At 39.1% G+C, this 19,919-nt stretch overlaps 1 protein-coding gene across 2 annotated transcripts in view; it reads right to left on the reverse strand.

Moving 5' to 3' along the window:
* Positions 1 to 19,919, reverse strand: part of ATP8A2 (ATPase phospholipid transporting 8A2) — a 278,010-nt gene that overhangs the window by 140,064 nt on the left and 118,027 nt on the right. For both annotated transcript variants that reach the window (XM_059465994.1, XM_059465993.1), the window contains 2 exons: positions 6,857 to 7,040; positions 2,732 to 2,842 (listed from right to left, as the gene is read on the reverse strand). In XM_059465994.1, coding sequence (XP_059321977.1) covers positions 2,732 to 2,842; positions 6,857 to 7,040 — 295 coding nt within the window. The remainder of the gene's footprint in view (positions 1 to 2,731; positions 2,843 to 6,856; positions 7,041 to 19,919) is intronic.

The following is a 19,919-nucleotide window of genomic DNA, read 5'->3' on the forward strand; positions in this document are numbered from 1 at the left end:
ATGGCAATATGCTTTTCTCAAGCATTTACCATTGTTCAATTAAATTAAATCTTAATGCCTTAACTTGTATGCCTCTGCAAGATCTTTCCAGATGTTCTGCGTGCCAAGCTGGACCACCACCTTTTTCTTCCCCATGGTATTTGCAAAGTATCAGGGAATAAAAGTTATGATAGCCCCAGTGCCTCTCTGCTGCAAAAGCCATTTATATAAGGCTTACTACATCTATTCCTCAGGTGTTAAAACTCCACTGAAATAAAACAGATACAGTAACAAAGGCAGAACTGGCAGTCATATTCATGATGTGCTTTTTCATTCAATTGTATAAATATTTACTTAGTACAATCCTTCTGAAGATACTTACAAAGTAGCTCAAGTTCAAATCCCTGTTTCATTACAATAGGATATTCCCCATACACCACATATTCAAGCAGAAAGTATGGGTAAATATTAAACTTGTCCAGAGCACCAGGAAACAATGAGGAACACACCACAGACATAAGCAACAGTGCAGGCATTTAACTACCAGCCTCTCAGGTTGAAGGATTTATTCCCTCATGGAGCATCTCTTTCATGAGCATCATTTCATACCACAAACTGATCAACACTGCCAAGCCTCACAGCACATACACAAAACAACCTCTCTTTCTTTGTGTAAAGCTAAGGAGGGAATTAAAGATCTCTTCTCTCTACCCTGTATCCCTAGGATACCAGAACTCTTGGTGTCTCTTGGGTTTCCATACAATTTGGCTATTTTAAACAGTTTTGGAGGGGAGATTCCTTAAGGCTTCTAGTAAAGGAAGATCAACAGGGAAAACCAAATTGAGCTCTTCCCATTGCTGCAGGAGAACAGGATTATTTCTGTCACTTCATCTCCCTTAAAGCCTTAAACTTGTTCCCAACTTCTATGCAACACAAGCAAAGAGAGGTAACTGAAGTGCAGAGCTGCATCTTGTAAGACATTTTTCAGTGCTCAGGTGTTATTGGAACTGATTGCTTCTCAGTCATGGACATGAGGAGACACAAAAGCTCATTTGTCTCAGGACAGCATGAAAAAAGAACTGAACACTGCCTAAGACAGTGAAGAGAACTCCTGACCTCATTCTCAGAGCAGACTTGGATTTTATGTATCATGTAGAGATATCTGGTGAATAAAATTCTACCCTAGGGTAAAATAACTGAGCTACCTCAGGATGGGGGTCCCAGAGAACTTCACTATTACTCAACTCCTTGCACAGCCGCTTATATGGGAAAGTATAGCTTTTATACAACATTTGATGCAGAACTTAATTTGTCAGACTACGGCAAGAAAAACAAAGACACGTGGTGCTGTAATAAGCTAGAAGCAGGACTTCCAAAACTAATTTTCAAATAGAGAAAAGAATCCTAGAAGAAGAGCATGAAGCTATTAAGCATTTTCTGAAAAGTTCAGGCAAAACCCCAGTAACAGACAGCCATGCTCAGTAAGAAATACACCAGAAGAGTTCTTTTTAAAGCTATTTATATTTTCTTTGCACAAATATTGTTATTATCTCCAACAGCATGTAAAAACCTTTACTAAAAACATGATGTGTAGGATAACTCTCTTGCAGTAGACTAATGAGTGTTGAAATTTGAACAGATAACAGTTAATTCAGAAATAGAACAGGAAAAGTGGACAACTTAGTGGACAATATCTGTTCTATAACATCATACACAGACAATGATCAAACCCTGCTGGAGTCAGGAATACTGACCACACTGATCATTATATTACTTACTGAATAGCAAAATATTACTCACCCACTATCTCCTCTAATTGATATAACTACCTGCCTAATTATAAATGTTGCAATTTTCTGTTAACCTCATTCATTGCTGCTCAGCTGTACAAAGAAATAGAAAATCTAATCTATATGCACATGTATCAATAAAACTGATGAACACTGTGGAAATTGCTGTACCAAGTCATCACTTGATACTCAGCTGATCAAAACACTGACTTCAAGTTCCTTGAGTATTTCTAGCTAGGCAAAAGCATATTATAAAATTCCCTTCCTGATACATCTTAAATTCAAGACTATATTCTGCAGTGTGAGAACTACACTCCTATCTTAAGCATGCTGAATTGGAATGGTAGTAACAGTATTCAGCCCTCTTTAAAAACCAGTTTCAGTACTTGACATCTTCCAGCAAATTATTTTCAAAACACATTAATGTTTTAATTATTAAATCAAATAACCTGATTCATTTTGTAAATGAACATCATTTGCAAAATTATGTCATCGCTTTCCTAAAAACAAAGCAAACTAATTTCAGTTCCAGCTAATCTATGGTCTTTGTAACTTGAAAGCTACAGCTATAGTTATGAATAGCTATTTGTTTATCTATTAAATGCACTTTTGATTTACATTTAGCTCCCAAATTCCAGTTTTTATAAATATAAGCACTAATTGAAATATTTCCATGAATACAAAGATGCTTTCAATAAGAGTGTTTGCAGAGAAGGAATGAACTTTGTCTCTGACATCTCATATCCAAAGCTTTACAGTACTGAAAACCTTTGGTCTTCCTTTACAAACATTAAAAGATTCAAGTGAACTGATTTGAGGAGAAAAACTGAATTTTAAATTGTTAAACATGGAAACAAAATTGCAGTCCTCTTTGTTCAATCCATTTGGGTGAGCTTTTCTAGTTACAAGAGATGATTTAAGGAATGAGCACTGGTAAGACCCATCCATTTAGTTTCTCTTACCTCGATAATATACAAAACCACATTTTTGTAGAAGCAGTACAGTATGCATTTGGTAACTCGATTGTAACTCCAAGCGCCGTGGACCAACAATAGCTTCTCCAAATAGGAAAACTGAAAGACAGAAAAGAAGTATTTACATATATGAAGAATTGCTAAAAAAAAAGGTTGAAAGCAAACACATGTCTTCAAGGAAAAAAAAAATCCTCAAATCAGCCCTGGAAGCAGTTGAAGTGCTATATTTAAACAACTAAACTGAAGATATATGCAAAAACCAATTCTTAAAATACTGAAAGCTAAAATCTTTTCTGTAGCAAAACTTCTGAAGGTTCTAAAAAGTGGTTTTAAATGGCAAAAAGTCTTCAATTGTTATTACCATTCTGATGGTAAAATCAATGTTTGAGGGCTTACGAGGTTCAGAATCTCCTTTCCCTCTGTAAAATGAACAGCCTAATATACAAAACTGTCTTGAGCTCATACAAAATACACAAGAGGGGAACGAAAGTGGAAAAATAGATGCATTTATAGAGAATAGATAATTACATTAACATTTTCTGCCCCCAAAATGCATGTGATTGTGTGATATATAAAATATTGTATAAAGCAAGGTGCATTTGCCAAAAAGGGTAAGTAAACTAATCTTATATAATTGCATACATTTTAATGCTAGTTTGAACCCCAGATGGAGCTCAAATTCTGAACTTTTGAAAATGGACTTTTATGGAGTCAGTGTTGTAATCCAGACTGGGAAATGCATAATTTTCTTGTCTTGGCTTTGTTAGCGAACCTTTTTATGACCTGCAGCTTTCCTCTTTTGCCCACCGCTCAAAGGGATGACTGTGTTTACTGTTTACATCTATGTACCTGAAGGGATCTTGGACACTAAGGTAATTATTTGCTTTGCTTCCTTTTCCACAAAGTGACTTGACAGGAAAACCCTGACTTCTAAATTTAGATTCCAGATAATTTATTTTAACCAAAATTTATCTGAAATTGAAAGCTACCGTAATGAGTTAGGGCTGTTGTGAGGCAGCTCTGCTCCCGCGCTTTCCAGCAATGAAATCACTGAACCACAAATCCTGTAAGGACAGCCTCACTCCCATGCATCAGCAACTCAGATTTGTTAGGATATGCCAGGAGAGAAGGAGAGAAAACAAAAGTGAACCAGGCTTCACTGTTCTCGGCTTAACTTGAGCTAGAGCTGTAACTGGGACACTCCCAAGGGAGTAGCTGACCTGTTAGACCCCTAAATGCCTCCAGTTAATTTGCAGGAGAGCTACAACTTTCCTCATCAAAATCACTAACAAAACACCACCAAGGTGATGGGAAACCTGCCACAATATCCTTACAAGCCATCCCAAAGCTCCTGTGGAGAACAGTCAGAAACAGCCTGTGAAACTCTCCCTGCTGAATCTAGCAAGTGACCATCTTGGATGTGGTCTTCTTGAAAGTTCAAGGCAACAAAAAATCCTACCATTAATTGCTCTTGTCTCTGCTCTCATGAAAATGAGTGCACTACAGAGCACAGCAAGGAAGATACTCAGAGCCTAAAGAATGCTGATATTGTGCAAATGCACAGCTACTGGCATAGAGCAGTACAGACAGGGGCTCTACCAAGACATTGTCCTTGTTTGGCTGCTCCTGTATTTACAGCATTTTAAATCAGCAGGAAACATTATGACCATCTGGCCAGCCTACCTGTGAAACACTGTGTTTTTTCAGTCATCTCTGTATCAACCCTAGCATAACTTCATTTATACAGTTATTATCTTCTAGAATCTGTCTTGACTAAAGGATGAAGGATGTTGGGGGTTTTAAGACCATGAAAGGCATCCACAAAACAAGCTAATTTTTCCAAAGAAGAAAACTAAAACAAGAACATTTGTTGAAGAAAGAAGCTTAATTAAGAAAAGGAAACAGTCCCTAGACACCAGATGTTCTCTGGATTAAGATGATAAAGCTATTTACTGAGGAAAAAAGTTATTAAAGTCTACTACTGTCTCTCTAACTAGCTAGGTCATTTGATTTGGGAATTCTCTGAACAGAGGTCACTGGTGCAATATCATTTCAAGGGAAAAGGATGATTCAAACAGATGCTCCTTGCACCTGTGGAAGCTATTTCAAGTGGAGTCAGACACAAGTTGGCTTTTTATTTTTGTTTGGTTTATGCTTTGATTCTCCCTGGAATCCCAAATGAGCCTATATAGAGACTCTCTCTTCTCTAAGTGCCTGCTTCTGGCAGCAGTGCATTTGAAATAGCATTTGAACATGAGATGCTACATTACAGTGGTCGTCTTAAATTACTCAATAAGAACATACTCTGCCTTCAAGGCATGCACACACAGTAATGTTTTAGTGGGAGTTATATGTCTTTGCTGAAAGAAATACACTCCATGGAGATCATGTTTTTCTTTTGAACACTAATTTACTTTTTTTTTAAGCACATACTACGACACAGTATTAGTCTCCTCTACTACAGGGATTTTTTAATATGTTTTCTGATTTAATCAGTACAAATTCTACTACACAACCACAAAAAAACAGTTCCACAGCGTTTCACTAATTTTTGAATGCTGCAATTCTGTGCTGGTGTCACCAGCTTTTATTTCATATTAAATGAAAAAGATTCATCATTATTGTCAGTAACTTGCTGACTGGAATTTAAACGAAGAGCAGCTTCCATGTTCTAACACTAAACTGAAATACAGGGGTTTTTTAGTGCAAAGGCAACACATGAACGTGGAATTACTTCTCCAGATTTAGCACTACTGCGACAAAAAAGAAATAACATATGTAGGGCCTTCTACGGACAAAATTCTTGCTGCTTATGCTTAGTTACCAAAGCAGAAGTAATAATTGATCTGAGGAAGTCCAAGTAAAGAGTATTCCATTAAGTTGCACAGCAGAAGCTACATATAATCCATTGAAATTAAAAAGGTAAAACTCGTTACGAGATACCAGAGACAATGGCTACAGCAGTTCCTATACTGTTATATATTTGGAATATGCTACTGCTCATGACAGAAAAACTTGGTTAAACTGCCTAAAATTCTCAAGATAGATTTTGTGAAAGGTCTCAGTTATTCAAACCTGAAACTTCAGCTTCTTCAGTGTTCTTCATCAGAGGTCACAACAGAGCAGCAATACAAGACTGACACTTTGCTTCTCAGTAGGGTTACCACAATAAACAGTTATCTGTGCATACAGCAGCATTATCCCTGCCTTTTCAAGACCTCACCTCCTACTGGGAGCTAGCAAAAGATGGTAATATTTCACGTCACTTGGTAGAACAAATCTGAACATACCCTGCCAGAAGGGAACATTAGGTGAAACTCTGCTCACTGAGGACACAAGGGACTGTCTCCTCTTCCTGTCAGTTCGATCTGGTTTTTCCCTGCATAGTCTAAAACACATAGAGCATCTCGGGTGTAAACAGTATTCACAGGATATTCAGTAACTGAAGCATCTTCCTCCTTTCTTATTTTCCTTTCAAAATCCTGATTCTAAATTGTGGTTTCTTCATCAGAACAAACAAAAATGGCTTTTAACTCCTCTTTTTAGCTGCAGTAATCAGTTCTGAATTTGATGAACTAGTTTAGGAGCACTCACCCCAAATAATGTTCAAAATAACACGTGTAAAATGAAAATGCTGACCAGCTCTCTAGAACTGTGATCAGTTCTTTGATGCAACACAGGGGGCAAGGGGAAATAAAGATAGAGGAGACATCTCAAATTAAGAACTGCCAAACAGCCAGATTCTCACACATCTGATTATAGGGCCTACCCATAGTAAGAGAAGAGTTTAGACCAAGACAGGTCAGTTACTTAAAAGCATATTAACACAAGCATCACAGAAATTGTTTCCCCCTAATTACTGAAGAACCAAGATATTGCACAGTTGTCAGGAGGAAACTAAAACTTTGAAGAGAGGTGGGGCTTTGCCCTGAAGAATACAAAATCATAACAGATACCCAAAATATATCCAAAATATACAGACAGCTAGACAGCTGCCTGGAAAAAGAAACAATCAGAGATGCTTCTAGCTTAGAAGAAGCTGATCGAGCACTACATGGCTGCACAGTGCATTTCCCAAAGATGATATGGCAGTTGTTCATTCTTGCATCTGACCTGTGCAATGGCATAATCCGAGCAATTGGTTGCCTGCATGCCCTCATTGCCACTGATCCCCACTCCAACGTGAGCTGTCTGGATCATTCCTACGTCATTGGCACCATCCCCAATGGCAAGTGTTATGGCATTGACGTGTTTCTTGACCATGTCTACTATTTCGGACTTCTGTAGAGGAGATACTCTGAAAAGGAGAGAAAAAGGTGTCAGTTTCTCACATGCTGAGCTATGTGCCTTTCCCAAAAGGACAGCTGTAACCTACATTTAGAAGTAATCAAAGGCAGTTGCTGGAAAGTTCCTTTATTCAACAACTAAGCTTCAGAACCCATGCCAAACTATTTCAGAAGAAAAAAGTAGCTTTAAAAATAGTTTCACATTTATCTAATCGCTGACAGTTGATGCAAAAGAGACCAAATCTATATGAAAGCTATCAAAGCTTTGCCTTCCTTACCCAGTCCCTCCTAACTGGCATAACACTGGTGATGTTATATTGGGAATATCAATGCGAGTTTCCGCTCCAACTATGACAGTTTACAGATTAACAGTGCAGGCTTCCCTGCCTCCTGCCATCACCATCCAGAAGGAGAAAGACCACAAATATATTCAGAGACACTTTGAATGGTCTACAAAAGATACTGCAGGCTTACTTTATTTCTGTTTAACATCTTTATCAACGAGCTCAGTGAGGGGAATTGAGAACACCCTAAGTCAGTTTGCAGATAACACCAAGTTGGGTGAGAATATTGAACAGCTGGAGGGCAGGAAGGCCCTGCAGAGGGCTCTGGACAGGCTGGATTGATGGACCAAGGGTAGTTGTATGAGGTTCAGCAAGGTCAAGCACTGGATCCTGCACTAAGGTCACAACAACTCCAGGCAGCACTACTGGCAGAGAAACTGCCTGGCAGAAGAGGACCTGGGGTGATGGTCAACAGCAGCTGAACATGATCCAGAGTGTGCCCAGGCAGCCAAGAAGGCCGATGGCATCCTGGCCTGGATCAGCCAGGCTGTGGCCAGCAGGAGCAGGGCAGTGACCGTCCCCCTGTACTCGGTACTGATGAGGCGACACCTCAAGTTCAGTTTTGAGTCCTTCAATTCAGGAAAACACAAGTGAGGTGCTGGGGCATGTCCAGGGAAGGGCAATGGAGCTGGGGAAGGGTCTGGAGCACAACTCTTATAAGGAACAGCTGGAGGAGCTCTGATTGTTCAGCCTGGAGAAAAAGGCAGCGGTACATACCTAATGACCCTCTACAACCACACCAAGGAAATGGTACTGAAAGGGGGGATGTCTTGCCCCAGGTAAAAGATGGTAAGAACAAGAGGAAATGGCTTCAAGTTGCGCCAAGGGAGGTTTAGAATGGATACGAAGAAAAAATTAAGGCAAAAGGTTGACCAGTATTGAAACAGGCTGCCCAGGGAAGTGTCACAATCCCCAGAGGTATTTAAAAGTCGTGTAGGCGCAGCAGTGAAGTTGAGTGGTAGACTTGTCAGTTAGAATTATCCTGAAGGACTTTCCCAACCTTAATGATTCCCTTCCCTCCTCCAGCTGACCTCCCCATTTTCCAGGCCATCTTTCCAATCTCAGACTATGCAGGTCAGATCAGAAAGCACAAGGGCGCTTCCTGATCTCGCATATGTCTTGTGTATGCAACTCTGACCTCAGCAAAGATGTTACTCAATTCCAACTCCAAAACGGAAGACTGTCTCCATTATATCTGAATATCCTTATCAGATTTATTGGCAGTTACTTTAACTTGATTCTTCTCTCATTTTATATCAGTTCCAAGTAAATAAAAATTCATGGAATTCAGAGTTGATCTAGTCTAAATCAGGCAAGACTGGAAAAATACTCAGGACTAGGTTTCTAAATTGGATAAGACACCCAAAATGCCCTTTTGTCATGGAAAAGGTAGATCAGGTTACCAAATCATATGAGGTCTTTTGGAAATACCTACATGTAGATTAAATATTTCCATTCTAACCCCATCTGTACAAACAACTCTAATTCCTTTCACCATCAGTTTTAGTTAAAGTTCCAAATTATTTTGTATTTCCTTAAATAAAGCTTCAGACAAAACTTTTCCACATCTGAAGTCAGCCACGTATCAATCAAAAAAAAGTAACTGATAGCTAAAAGCTTTACTATTTAAATAGGAGGAGAATAGGGTGCTTAGGGAATAGGAGAGACAGAGGATTTTTACTTGGCTTTTTTTTCAGAGTTTACATCCTGTGAGAGCAACTTAAATAGCCATTTAATACATCCATCTGGATCACTGTTGATCAAAAAAAAAAAAAAGGCAGAGTTATCTTGTTCACCATTATGCTTTATGGCCTTGGTTTTGTTTAGTAAATACCTAAATAGGTGTTTTGTTAGTAAATCACTCTTAAAATGACTTGATGAATAATTTGGGATAAAAGAAACTTGCTAAGCTCAAACTTCATATGCAAACTAAACCACCTGAGAAGTCTAGCAGCTGTCCTGTTCCTAAAAGCCAAATACAGGAAAAAGTTGACAAAACCATAAAATTTACTTAATACCATTGGATAGATCTATTAAGCACTCCACTTCCTGGCAGTGAAAATACCACTTGGCACTGCAGAGATCCAGTTAAATTACCAACACAAAACCCCAACACACCAACTGCCTATGGAGCACAAAAGCTCTTGGTTTTTAATTATAAATCAGCTCTAAGTATCATCTACACCAATTTTTAACTTTTCTCTCATACATACACACACAGTCCTCTGTCTGCCCCAGTACTCACATAATAAAATACTAAAGCAGGGAGTAAGGAGTCAAAAGGGACATCAAGCCATAAAATGGAAACTCCAGAGGGACTTGGGGCCAGCTGTGGAGGGTTTGGATTGACAAGTGCACAGACCCTCATTACCAGCCCCAGGGGCACCTCCAGTACACAGGACCATATACTTTTGGCAGTCCTCTCATGCAATTATTTCTTCACAGCACAGCAAAGTAAGGCACATATCTGCTAACAGCCTTCCCAAACATACACTTGTCTTGGATTTTCAACTTATGTTCAATTACTTTTCAGTTACATAGCAAAAGAAATATTGAAGAAGCACCCTGTTTTCAAATATGCTTAAAAGAGCAGGGGAAGCTAAAAAGACAAAATGTGAACAGCATCTCTGACTCTGTAGTTTAAACTAGCAGCTTGTCCACAGACACTTCTTACATGACCAGAATGTGGCAGAGATGCTCAAGCTTGTTCTAGTGCAGTTAAGCTGGGACATGTCAAGCAAGCTAATGCAGCCTGTGTTCACTTCTGTGCCTACAGTGTAGATGTGGCTTCAGATTAGTGACCCATTATTTGGCAAGTCAAAGGAATGTCTCCATAAAAGAGCATTTATCAGCTACATAATGTACATAGAGTATGCTTTTACTGTCTTGACCAAATGAAGTTAATTATATTCACAGTTATGTAGCACCCTGTTAATGTTTAACATCCCCATATGCTTACTAAGGTTCAACAAACTACCAGAGTTGCTACACGTGCATTTTAAACACCACAAATATTTATGGACTTGGTTTAAGAAGATGAAATCTAAGACAAGATAACATGCTCTATAACAAGCATCCTCTCTGACACTTGAACGGCAAGTACAGCGCACAACTCCAGAGAACATATTTAGTTGCACACAGTACATTAGCTACAAAAGCTGCAAATTGAGATGATTACTGATTTCCTGAGGGGCTTTACACCTCTCCTCCTCCAAGTCACTGACTCAGCCTCCAAACCTCTTTTGCTCCTTGTAATCTGTTTGGTACCAACACACTGCATTAGGTGACATTAATCGCCTTAGCCAGATGATCAGAGCTTTGGTACAATTCTGCACATTTGATAAGCTGCCTACAGGAAGAAATGAAGATTATAGCACAGGATACTATTAAACTGCAGCTCCTCCAGGTATGGCCAAGTTCACAAAGATTATGGATAAACGCATGAGTTCAAAGGAAAAAGCACAAGGAAAAAACTAACTTCTTTAAAAAAAAATCTGTAGTGACGGAATTGGTATGCATCATTTGATGGAAGAGCCTGGCTTTCACTGCAGAGCTCACTGCAACAGTATCAGGATGTAAGCCTTGCCTGGATATACATCCAAATAAGAATTAAGATATAAATAAAGCATCAGTTGCATCAAAATCTTCTGCTTACTCTTGGACTCATTCCCTAATCAGACATCAGTACTTCTTATAAAGGTTCTTTGAGTGCCACTCAGGAGTTCACTAAAATATTTTCATTTATACAGAATTTATTTTTATTGCCTCTGCTCAAAAATGTCTTTGACCACAGATTGATTCGCTCCTTTACACATACTTGAGGAAAAAAAGAAGTCTGGTTTCAAGTACCACAACTGTAGCAATGGCTACAATCTGACAAGATCAAGTCTTCAGATTCTTGCTCAAACTCTTCCCCTGACAATCTGAACTTAGCCTACACAGGCTACAAGAGAGCCTGAGGTCAAGACTTCACCTTTATCAAGTGCCTATCATTCAGCATCTGGCTGTGCAATACAAAGTGTCCATGGATGGTGGCAGGGATACATGAAGTTAAGTGGCAGTCATGCAGCAGAGCTGCTCCTTGCCCACCTCTGGGACTTCCTTCTGGTAGCCTTGCTCTCGAGAAAACAAAAGCTAATATGGAAAACAGAAGGTTCTTGTCAGTCTCAAACTTGCTTAGTCTTTATCAGTATCTTTAACAGATTAGGACAGAAAGGGCTTTTCACCCTGAAGAAGATGTCTACTGCCATCATACCACATTGCTTCCTCTCTAATGGGATGGGTAGAAGCAAGATAGGGCACAAATTATTACAGACCTAATTATCTATAGGTTACTTAAATTCATAAAGAAACAGTGGAAAGAAGCAGGGGGTAAGTATTTTTCAGCTAACAACATACTGCATTGTTTTATCAGTAAATACTTTAAGGTTCCTCTTGAACTTTGAGGAGGCTCATGAAAAAGTAGCACAGGGCACAGCAATGAGCAGTAACACAGATGGTTTCCAACGAGGATATCAGTGGCTTCCCACTGACTTCTGCAGATCAGGTCTCGATGGCTTTAAATATTTAGCTTGCATTTGCTTCTTTAGCCTGAATGCACTTTTACAAGCAAAATTCTTACCTGATATGTTTTGTCTGTTCAGAAGAGTTCTACTTGTATGATCTTAGGTGCAAGGAGCAGGGAGATGGACTTACAGGCCCTTTCAAACTTGAGATATTCTACAATTCCACACATCATTTCACTGGGAGGTTTGTTCAGGCTAACTTCATTTTTTTAAGAGATTTTAAGAAAGATGAAAGATCTTTCAGTTCAAATTTTTTCATCAGAAACACTTTATGGGCCAACCAGAGCAATTAACAAATTCTGTCATAATTTGGTGAAAAGTTTGACCAAAAAACCCACACAAAAGCCAACCACTACAAAAAAAACCAACAGTGATATTGTGAAGAGGTGGTATTTTAAAATCAATATCGAACATTTTATTTAGAAACTCATTTTGGTACCAAACTTTTTTCTACTCAAAAGTAGAAACAGGAAACCATCAATTTTAACCAAGCAAAGCAATACAACAGAACTTAAATTTTTAATGTACTTCAGCTGATTTAAAACAATCAATTCCTTTACCACACACTTTGTGCAATCTACAAGGCTGTCCCTCTGATTCCCAGAGTCCATCTAATATATCAAGATGGATGCAGTCACAAATACAATAGGAAGGACAAAATCAGCACAAGCATCCCTGTGTCACACCAGTCAACTACACTCCATAAGATCCTGTCAGCAGGAAGTGATAAACAGTTTTCCTAATTCTGTCCCTATGCATACCTACATTTATTACAGTCACAGATGTATGACAGCAACTGCTGGCAACTGTAAATAATAAATCTCACACAAGGCCCTTAAACTACAGCTGCATCACTGCAGATGCTTCAAAGAAGAGATTAGGTAATTTTTAAGAGATCAGTTTATATCCAGACCATCTTACAAGGCCATGAAGAAAGGCAGTCCCACAAGCTCTTCCACACCTGTGCAAGGCACAGTTTGAGACCTATTGTCAGCCATCTCCTGTGTTCTGCCACATGTGTTGGGTTTTCTGGGGATTTTTTTTGTGGGTCCCTTCCACAAAAACAAGGAGACTAGAGCATTTCTCTTTAAGGTTGATACTTTCCACACTCTCAATTTGATACAAAATACTCTGAAGACACTCTAACCCATGCTTTTAGTTTTTTTAATGTTCATTTGTGAAAAGAGTAAGGCAAGGAAGGAAGCTGTTTCAAGCATTGCCTTTTTCTGCTTCCATGCCATAACAGGCATAAACACAAAGACATTAATGTCTTTAACATGAAACATGAAATTGATATCCTACTTCCTTGAAATGCCTTGTTAATGCAACACAAAAGGCCCTTAAGAGTTTACCTTTACTGCAGTGAACATGATTTTACCCTGTTCTATCATAAAATACACTAGTACTTCAAAAAACTCAGTGACCTCATCTGCAGAAAAGGCAGATGAGAGAGCCCATAAAGCTGAGAGCTATGAATAACATTGTCAAAAGTGTATGCATTGGTTCCCAGCAAAAAAGCAAGATAAATTAACACACCACTAAAAGTAATGCTCGGAAAAGAAGGAACATTACAATTACATTGTGTTCAGGAGTTCTTAATTATGCAGTTGATTTTTCTCCTGACACATACGAGCCTCCAGATTTCAAGCACGTGTCACCCAAACAAGGATTAGGCCTAAGTTGCACCCATGATGCCCTGAGATATCTTGGATAATCTAACTTTCTTTTATAAAAGTGAAGAAAAACACTCATCATGTTGACTCAAAATGGGCTTTGCACTGGATGCTTTACATTTCGCAATTTCTCTGAACTTCCTTCCCCGGCTGACAACATTCATAGGACTGGCTGTGGTGCAGTACTTACGTTTTTGGAGTCAGCACTGAGTGAACTGATGGTATAATTTAATGTTCTGAGAAAGCACCAAAGGAATTAATCCAATTCATCCAACTACATACAAGTGTCTTCAATGGAGACATCTCTATCTGCACTAATCACACCACACTCCTTTTATAGTCAGAGAGAAACAGGCATTTCTGGAGTGCAATTCATCTGGCTTTAGACATGTACTTTTAAGGTTGTAGTTCATCTCCTCTCAAAACTGCTGCTTTCTTTCAATCAAGGTAAAGGGAGCTGAACATAAGTGGTTCACATGAAAATGTCATAAAATTTCACAGGATGAAGCCCTTCTTTTACATTACAGCAGGTCTAAATACCTTTAAATTCATCAAGTGCACAGGCTTTTGTTCTCCTGTTTTCTGGTAAGGTCGACTGCCTGCTTCCCTCCTGACATGCTGAACTGACTGGCACACCTTCCCTTCTTCTAAAATCCTCACTTCTTGACTCTGCTCCCAACTCTTGCTAATATGGTAGTCCCACCCCTTTTGAACAGGCAACCAGAAGCATTACCAAACCTCTACTGGTTTCTGTAAGAAAAATCTCAGCTTCATCATCCTTTGTCACTGCATTTGCAGTCTCACTTGTCCATACCTAAGTTTTTTCCTGAGCAGACAGTCCCCTTCAAACTGCTTCCCTCATCCAAATTTATCAGACTGGTTAAAGTCTGGTTTTTTAATTTTAAAGAGTTTAACATCCTATTTCACCTATCATCAGGAGTCTCATTTCATCTTACAATAAACACCAAAAAAAAAAAAATCTTCCTTTTAGTTTTCAGTCTCACTGGTGTGCCAGACACACACTTGACTTTCTGAGCAACATATATTACCTCTAAATTTCAGGTTATCCAGAGAAGGGTATTTTTCATGCCCAGCAGGGCTCTAAGTCAAAATACATGTGCACTTCTACATGCTCACAAGACATGGGGCAGTTTTTTAAATTTAATGGTTACCAAAGCAGTTCCTTCTGCATCACTCTAGATAGATTAGATATGCCTTCTTAATGTAAAGCTCTCTTTGTAGTTATAAAGGCCCTGAATCAGACAGTCTTCTGAACAGGAAAAACACAAATTATTTTAGTATCTTTTTACCATTAAAAAAAAAAGGAAAAAAAAAGGTTTTGCTAATTATATGGGGTGTTCTTTTTTAACATATGTTTCACTAGAGAATTTCTCACTTGCATTTCATATTTCAATAACTCATTTGCCTTTCACAGTTGCCACTGAAATGATCTTCAGAGGACAAGGGCTAGGAAATAATCTCTTTATAAGTTGGATTCGAGGTATTAAGCAGTGTAACATAAACACAATGTTCCAGGGAATACAGGGTTAAGTTTCAAGTCAGCATCTTCTTCCTCTTTGATATCCTTCCCTGCATGTTTCTGTCTTGATTGCCCTTCCCCCAGTCGGCTTTATGGGGCAAAGATTAAATACAGAAAATCTAGTTTGGAAAACAAATTATTTGAAAAGTGATGAGTTGGCATAAACACCGTGTTGAATGAAAGACTATTTTGCATTTTAAACTATAATGGTCACTAGTGGTAGAAGCTATATGTTTTTAAAATGAAGCCAATATATGAAATTAATTTTGAGCTTCCCTCACCCCAAGCTGATTAAGGCACATAAATTCATTTCCATGCTAATCAGCCTGAGCAGTTCTCATGCAACACAGAAACCATTCTTTTTCTAACGACAGAGCAAAAAAATTTCAGTCTGCAAAACATACAGATTAGTCCTTTTATAACCTTGAGGACATGCACACAGAGCCAGCAGCCATGTATTTCACACAGCAGAGCTGTTTACAAAATTTTGCAACACATGATGAAATTAAGTGATGATTGACACTATGCCAATTAATAAGCACATCAGCTCATTTAGTGAGCCTCTGCCTGTGGTGAAGCCAAAAGATTAAGTGGAAGAGCCAGGGTGAGCACCCACTTCTAGAAACAAAGCAGCAATACTGAGAGCATCAGTCACACCACATACATGGCCATCAAGGAATCATAGAATCATTGAAGTTGGAAAAGACATCCAAGATCATCAAGTCCAACCATTAGCCCAACACTGCCAAGTCCACCACTAAACCACTAAACCACGTCTCAAAGTGCCACATCTACACATCTTCTAAATACCTCCAGGGATGGTAACTCAACCACTTCCCTGGGCAGCCTCTTCCAATGCCTGACCACAGTTTCAGTGATTTTTTTTTTTTTTCCTAATGTCGAATCTAAACTTCCTTGTGCAACTCAAGGCGACTTTCTCATGTCCTCTCGCCACCTGTGAGAAGAGAATGAGCTGCATCTCCTGGTAACCTCCTCTCAGAAGCCTGATGGGTGCTGTGCTCCTCCACTCAACTACAGCTCAGAAATACAAAATAAAGCAGCTTTGGACACCATCACTGTTGTAAACTACTGCTGCTTTCAGGATCAAATATATAAGAAACAAACTACAAACACTGACATGGAAGGAAGATGAAGGGATATGCAGCCAGTAGATTTGAGTGAGCTTGCTATTTCAGTAGCTCTACAAACACTGACAAATTTTTTTCTTCCTTCTGAATTCTAGTAACTCTGCATGATTTTTCTCCCTCTCTGTGAAATGCTTCCTGGAATTTACTATAAAAATGCATATAAATGATCAACTTTCAACTACATGTTATAGTTCAAAAGCCTAGCATCTCTGAATTATATGCTCTTGGAACAAACAAGACAGACACAATCTGGAGCAGGGCATTTACACACACAAAAAGAAAAATAGACCACTTTTATATAGGAACATCATTGACCACTGAAAGTCTGACTAGGATTGGCTCACTCTTGGTCAACTATTAAATCTGTGCTGTGTGCAAACACAGGTTAGGCATTAACGAACAGTAGAACATTCATACCATTCTCACTACTCCCAAACACAACCTGAAAGAAAGGAACTTGACATTAACCTCTAACCTCAGACTAAATACAAAGAACACTGTTTTAAAATGTTATTCCTTTACTTTTCTTCCTTCCCCTCCTCACTCTTTTCTTAGCAAGGTCATTTATTTACTAAGCCTATGGTTAAATCACAGCATTAAAATACAGCATCCAGGGCAAAGAGGTGATTTTTGTAGTCTTCATCCACAACCTATACTCTAAGTTCTTATTACCAAATTTACAACCACTAACACAGCCACATTCTAGGGCAATCTGTTAGCCTCAAACACATTGTTCAATATACACACAGATCTTGTTTAGGACACCGAAGTGTCCTGTGGTTTGTAAAAACAACACTGATACGCAGCAGCTGTTTCTGTAAGAGCAAAACAGAAGAACAGATGGCAGAGTGAACACAACGCATATTGGTCCCTGCACCCATGACTGCCAAGCACCTTCCAGGGATGAGGACTCTGCTGCAGAGAAGAGCACGTGACACCCAAGCCATGCATCACAGGCTGTCCCAGGAGGCAGGAGCACACCCCTTGCTGCAATGGTGGGGGCAACTGCTGGGCAAGAGCAGGCCAACCTATTCCAGTCTCAGCTCTGCCATACTGCCTGAGCAGGCTGTCCTCAGAAGCTTCTGCAGGCATTTTGGTACAGTCAGGGAATACTTCAACAGCTCAGGATGAACGCACAGAGTCCAGTGTCAATACCTGCTCCTTAGAGCTCTTATTAACAGTGTATACATACACAGCCTGAAATGCTTAACATACAAGGAAAGGCCTCACAAAACTCAATTCCTCTTCCCAAACTTGTGTTGACTTCGGAATTATGTGTCTTGAAATCTCCAAGCTGGCTACCTTGCAGTTACTGAAAGGGATCTTCAAGAGTTTCAACAAAAAATTAATGAAAGAAATTGCAGCTTTGATTTCCTGAATGTGTCTCAACTGCTCTTCTTTCACACATATGACTTTTAGTTCCTTATCCATATTGCTAACCACAGGATCACCCATACCAGTACAGACAGAGCTTAACACGACTGTGCTCCATGGAGTACAAACAGTTTAAAAAAGCACAAATGTTTTGCTTAATATAAGAAACTAGGCCAACAATTTTGCTTCCTGAGTTAGGCTAAGAATACAGAACTAGGAGCCAGGTCTTCAGATTGTCAAACATTTTCATCTTTACAGAAAGAACACCAAATGCTGCAGTTTGGTAACATACATGTCAACCTATCACAGGACAGGCTTAATTAGTACTAAGCTGCCAAGAGGAATCATGCCTTCCACCACTATTTTTACTTAAGGGAATAAAGATAGACACAGGAATAATCATACACAAGGATCTTTGAAAGAGCATAGAGAAAATAGGTGCATTTATGTCAACTTTCTCCTGAAAGCTGGCAGAAGGACATTGCCTGAAGGATCTTCTTCCCTGGACAGAAAACCAGCTTTGAAACATTTCAGCAGGCATTATAATGAGCCATTTCCTATTAACTTGTGGTCTTTTAAGGTGAACTGTTGGGCAACGGATAGGCAGTGTGAAGTTGCAGCACATTACTGGGTCCAGAGGAGAGCACATTTCTTCCATATACACTTCTTTACCATATCAGCCTTAGAAGAGAGTTGTTCTCCCACTGCTACAATGATTTTTAAGCACTGGGCTTCTTCAGACCATTAGTGCCACAGCAATACTGAATTTGACCAGATCCAAGCCACAAGCATCAATAACGTCTAAAGTATCAGAGCTACCTTATTACTTATTGCTAATGTAACATCTAGGTCACCCATAGTCTCAGCTACAAATCGAAGAGCTAAATAAGCCAGACCACATGAAAGATCTCCTTTAAAAGATACCATAAAACTTGAGACAAAAAAGGAATTGCTTGAAGTTGAACTGTACTCACTGATGCTCTTCATGACTTAAGCAAGATTAAAAGCAAAAAACCTGGGAGAAAAAATGAGTTGCCCATGCTGAAAAACTGATGGGCTCGAAAGGAAACAGAAAAGCAGCTTTTGTGAGTTAGATAGGATACTCTCCATATGTACCAGAGCATATCAGTACAGCTAAGCTGATGCTTTCTTTTTTAAATCCAGCCATGAAAAGCAGGTCAGCTTACAGTAACTTCTGTCTAGAGAACAGCTTTAAGCCTATGCATGCACACATGACTTAATAATATGGCTTTTGTAGCAGCATGCAGTCAACGGTCAATTTACACAGTACATTTTGTTTTATCGTCTAGTTTAAAGCTAAGATTTGGAAGCCAAAGTTCACTAAAATCTCTTCAGGATATATCAGAAGTTGATAAGGTTTTATGCTTCACATACTGGCAAAATTCAGGTAACAGCAATTAATTTTCAAATACAACACACTGAAAAATCCTACAGCCAAACAGCTATGGAGGTAAAAAAAGAGCCTCATGTTCAAATATGACCTGGCAACTGGAAAGCAAGATCTCAAGATACACTGCAGAAGTGGAACACAGATGTGACAATGGGAAAAGTGCTCAAATTCAACAGACCCAGCAGACATATAATGAATGCCTTCTACAAGCTGGTCTACACTGCAGGATAGAAGGCATGTGCATAATACCTTTAAACAAGCTGTGCCTGAGAGCCTGGAGGGAAGAGGGGATGGATGGGGGCAATACACAAGGGGCTGATCTCAAGTCTCCTAAAATCAGATGTGCCAATGTATTGGTAATGACAGCTGTATATGAAAATCCACTGTAAGAGTTTGCTTGGCACAGCCAAAGAGGCTTTGATGTCTTGCTGGGCTACTGGCACACACCTTCAGGGCACTAACCTTTTCTTAAACTAGGATTTTTTAAGTGATTACATTTTGTACACATCTATACAACTTTCTATACCCCATTTCTCCAAACAGGGTCAGAGTAGCCTTGCCAGGAGTTTGCTGGCAGTGATGTTCAAGGTATAATCAAAACCACAAAACTCCAGGAGGTCACAGCTACTCTAATCTAACATGAAAGTGTTCAAAACACTCATTTTATGAAGATGGAGAGAGATTATATGAGCAACTCTCCCATGAGCATAATGGAAAACCATCAAGATCACAAACTACTAATTACCTTTAAACTCATACTTGACTGTGACTTAAAAATCAAAGTTAACAATTTGGATTAAAAAAACCTGTAAAAACAAATTGAATGCCAAAAAAA

This window comes from Ammospiza nelsoni, chromosome 2 (assembly GCF_027579445.1).
Source record: "Ammospiza nelsoni isolate bAmmNel1 chromosome 2, bAmmNel1.pri, whole genome shotgun sequence".
Taxonomy (NCBI): Eukaryota; Metazoa; Chordata; class Aves; order Passeriformes; family Passerellidae; genus Ammospiza; species Ammospiza nelsoni.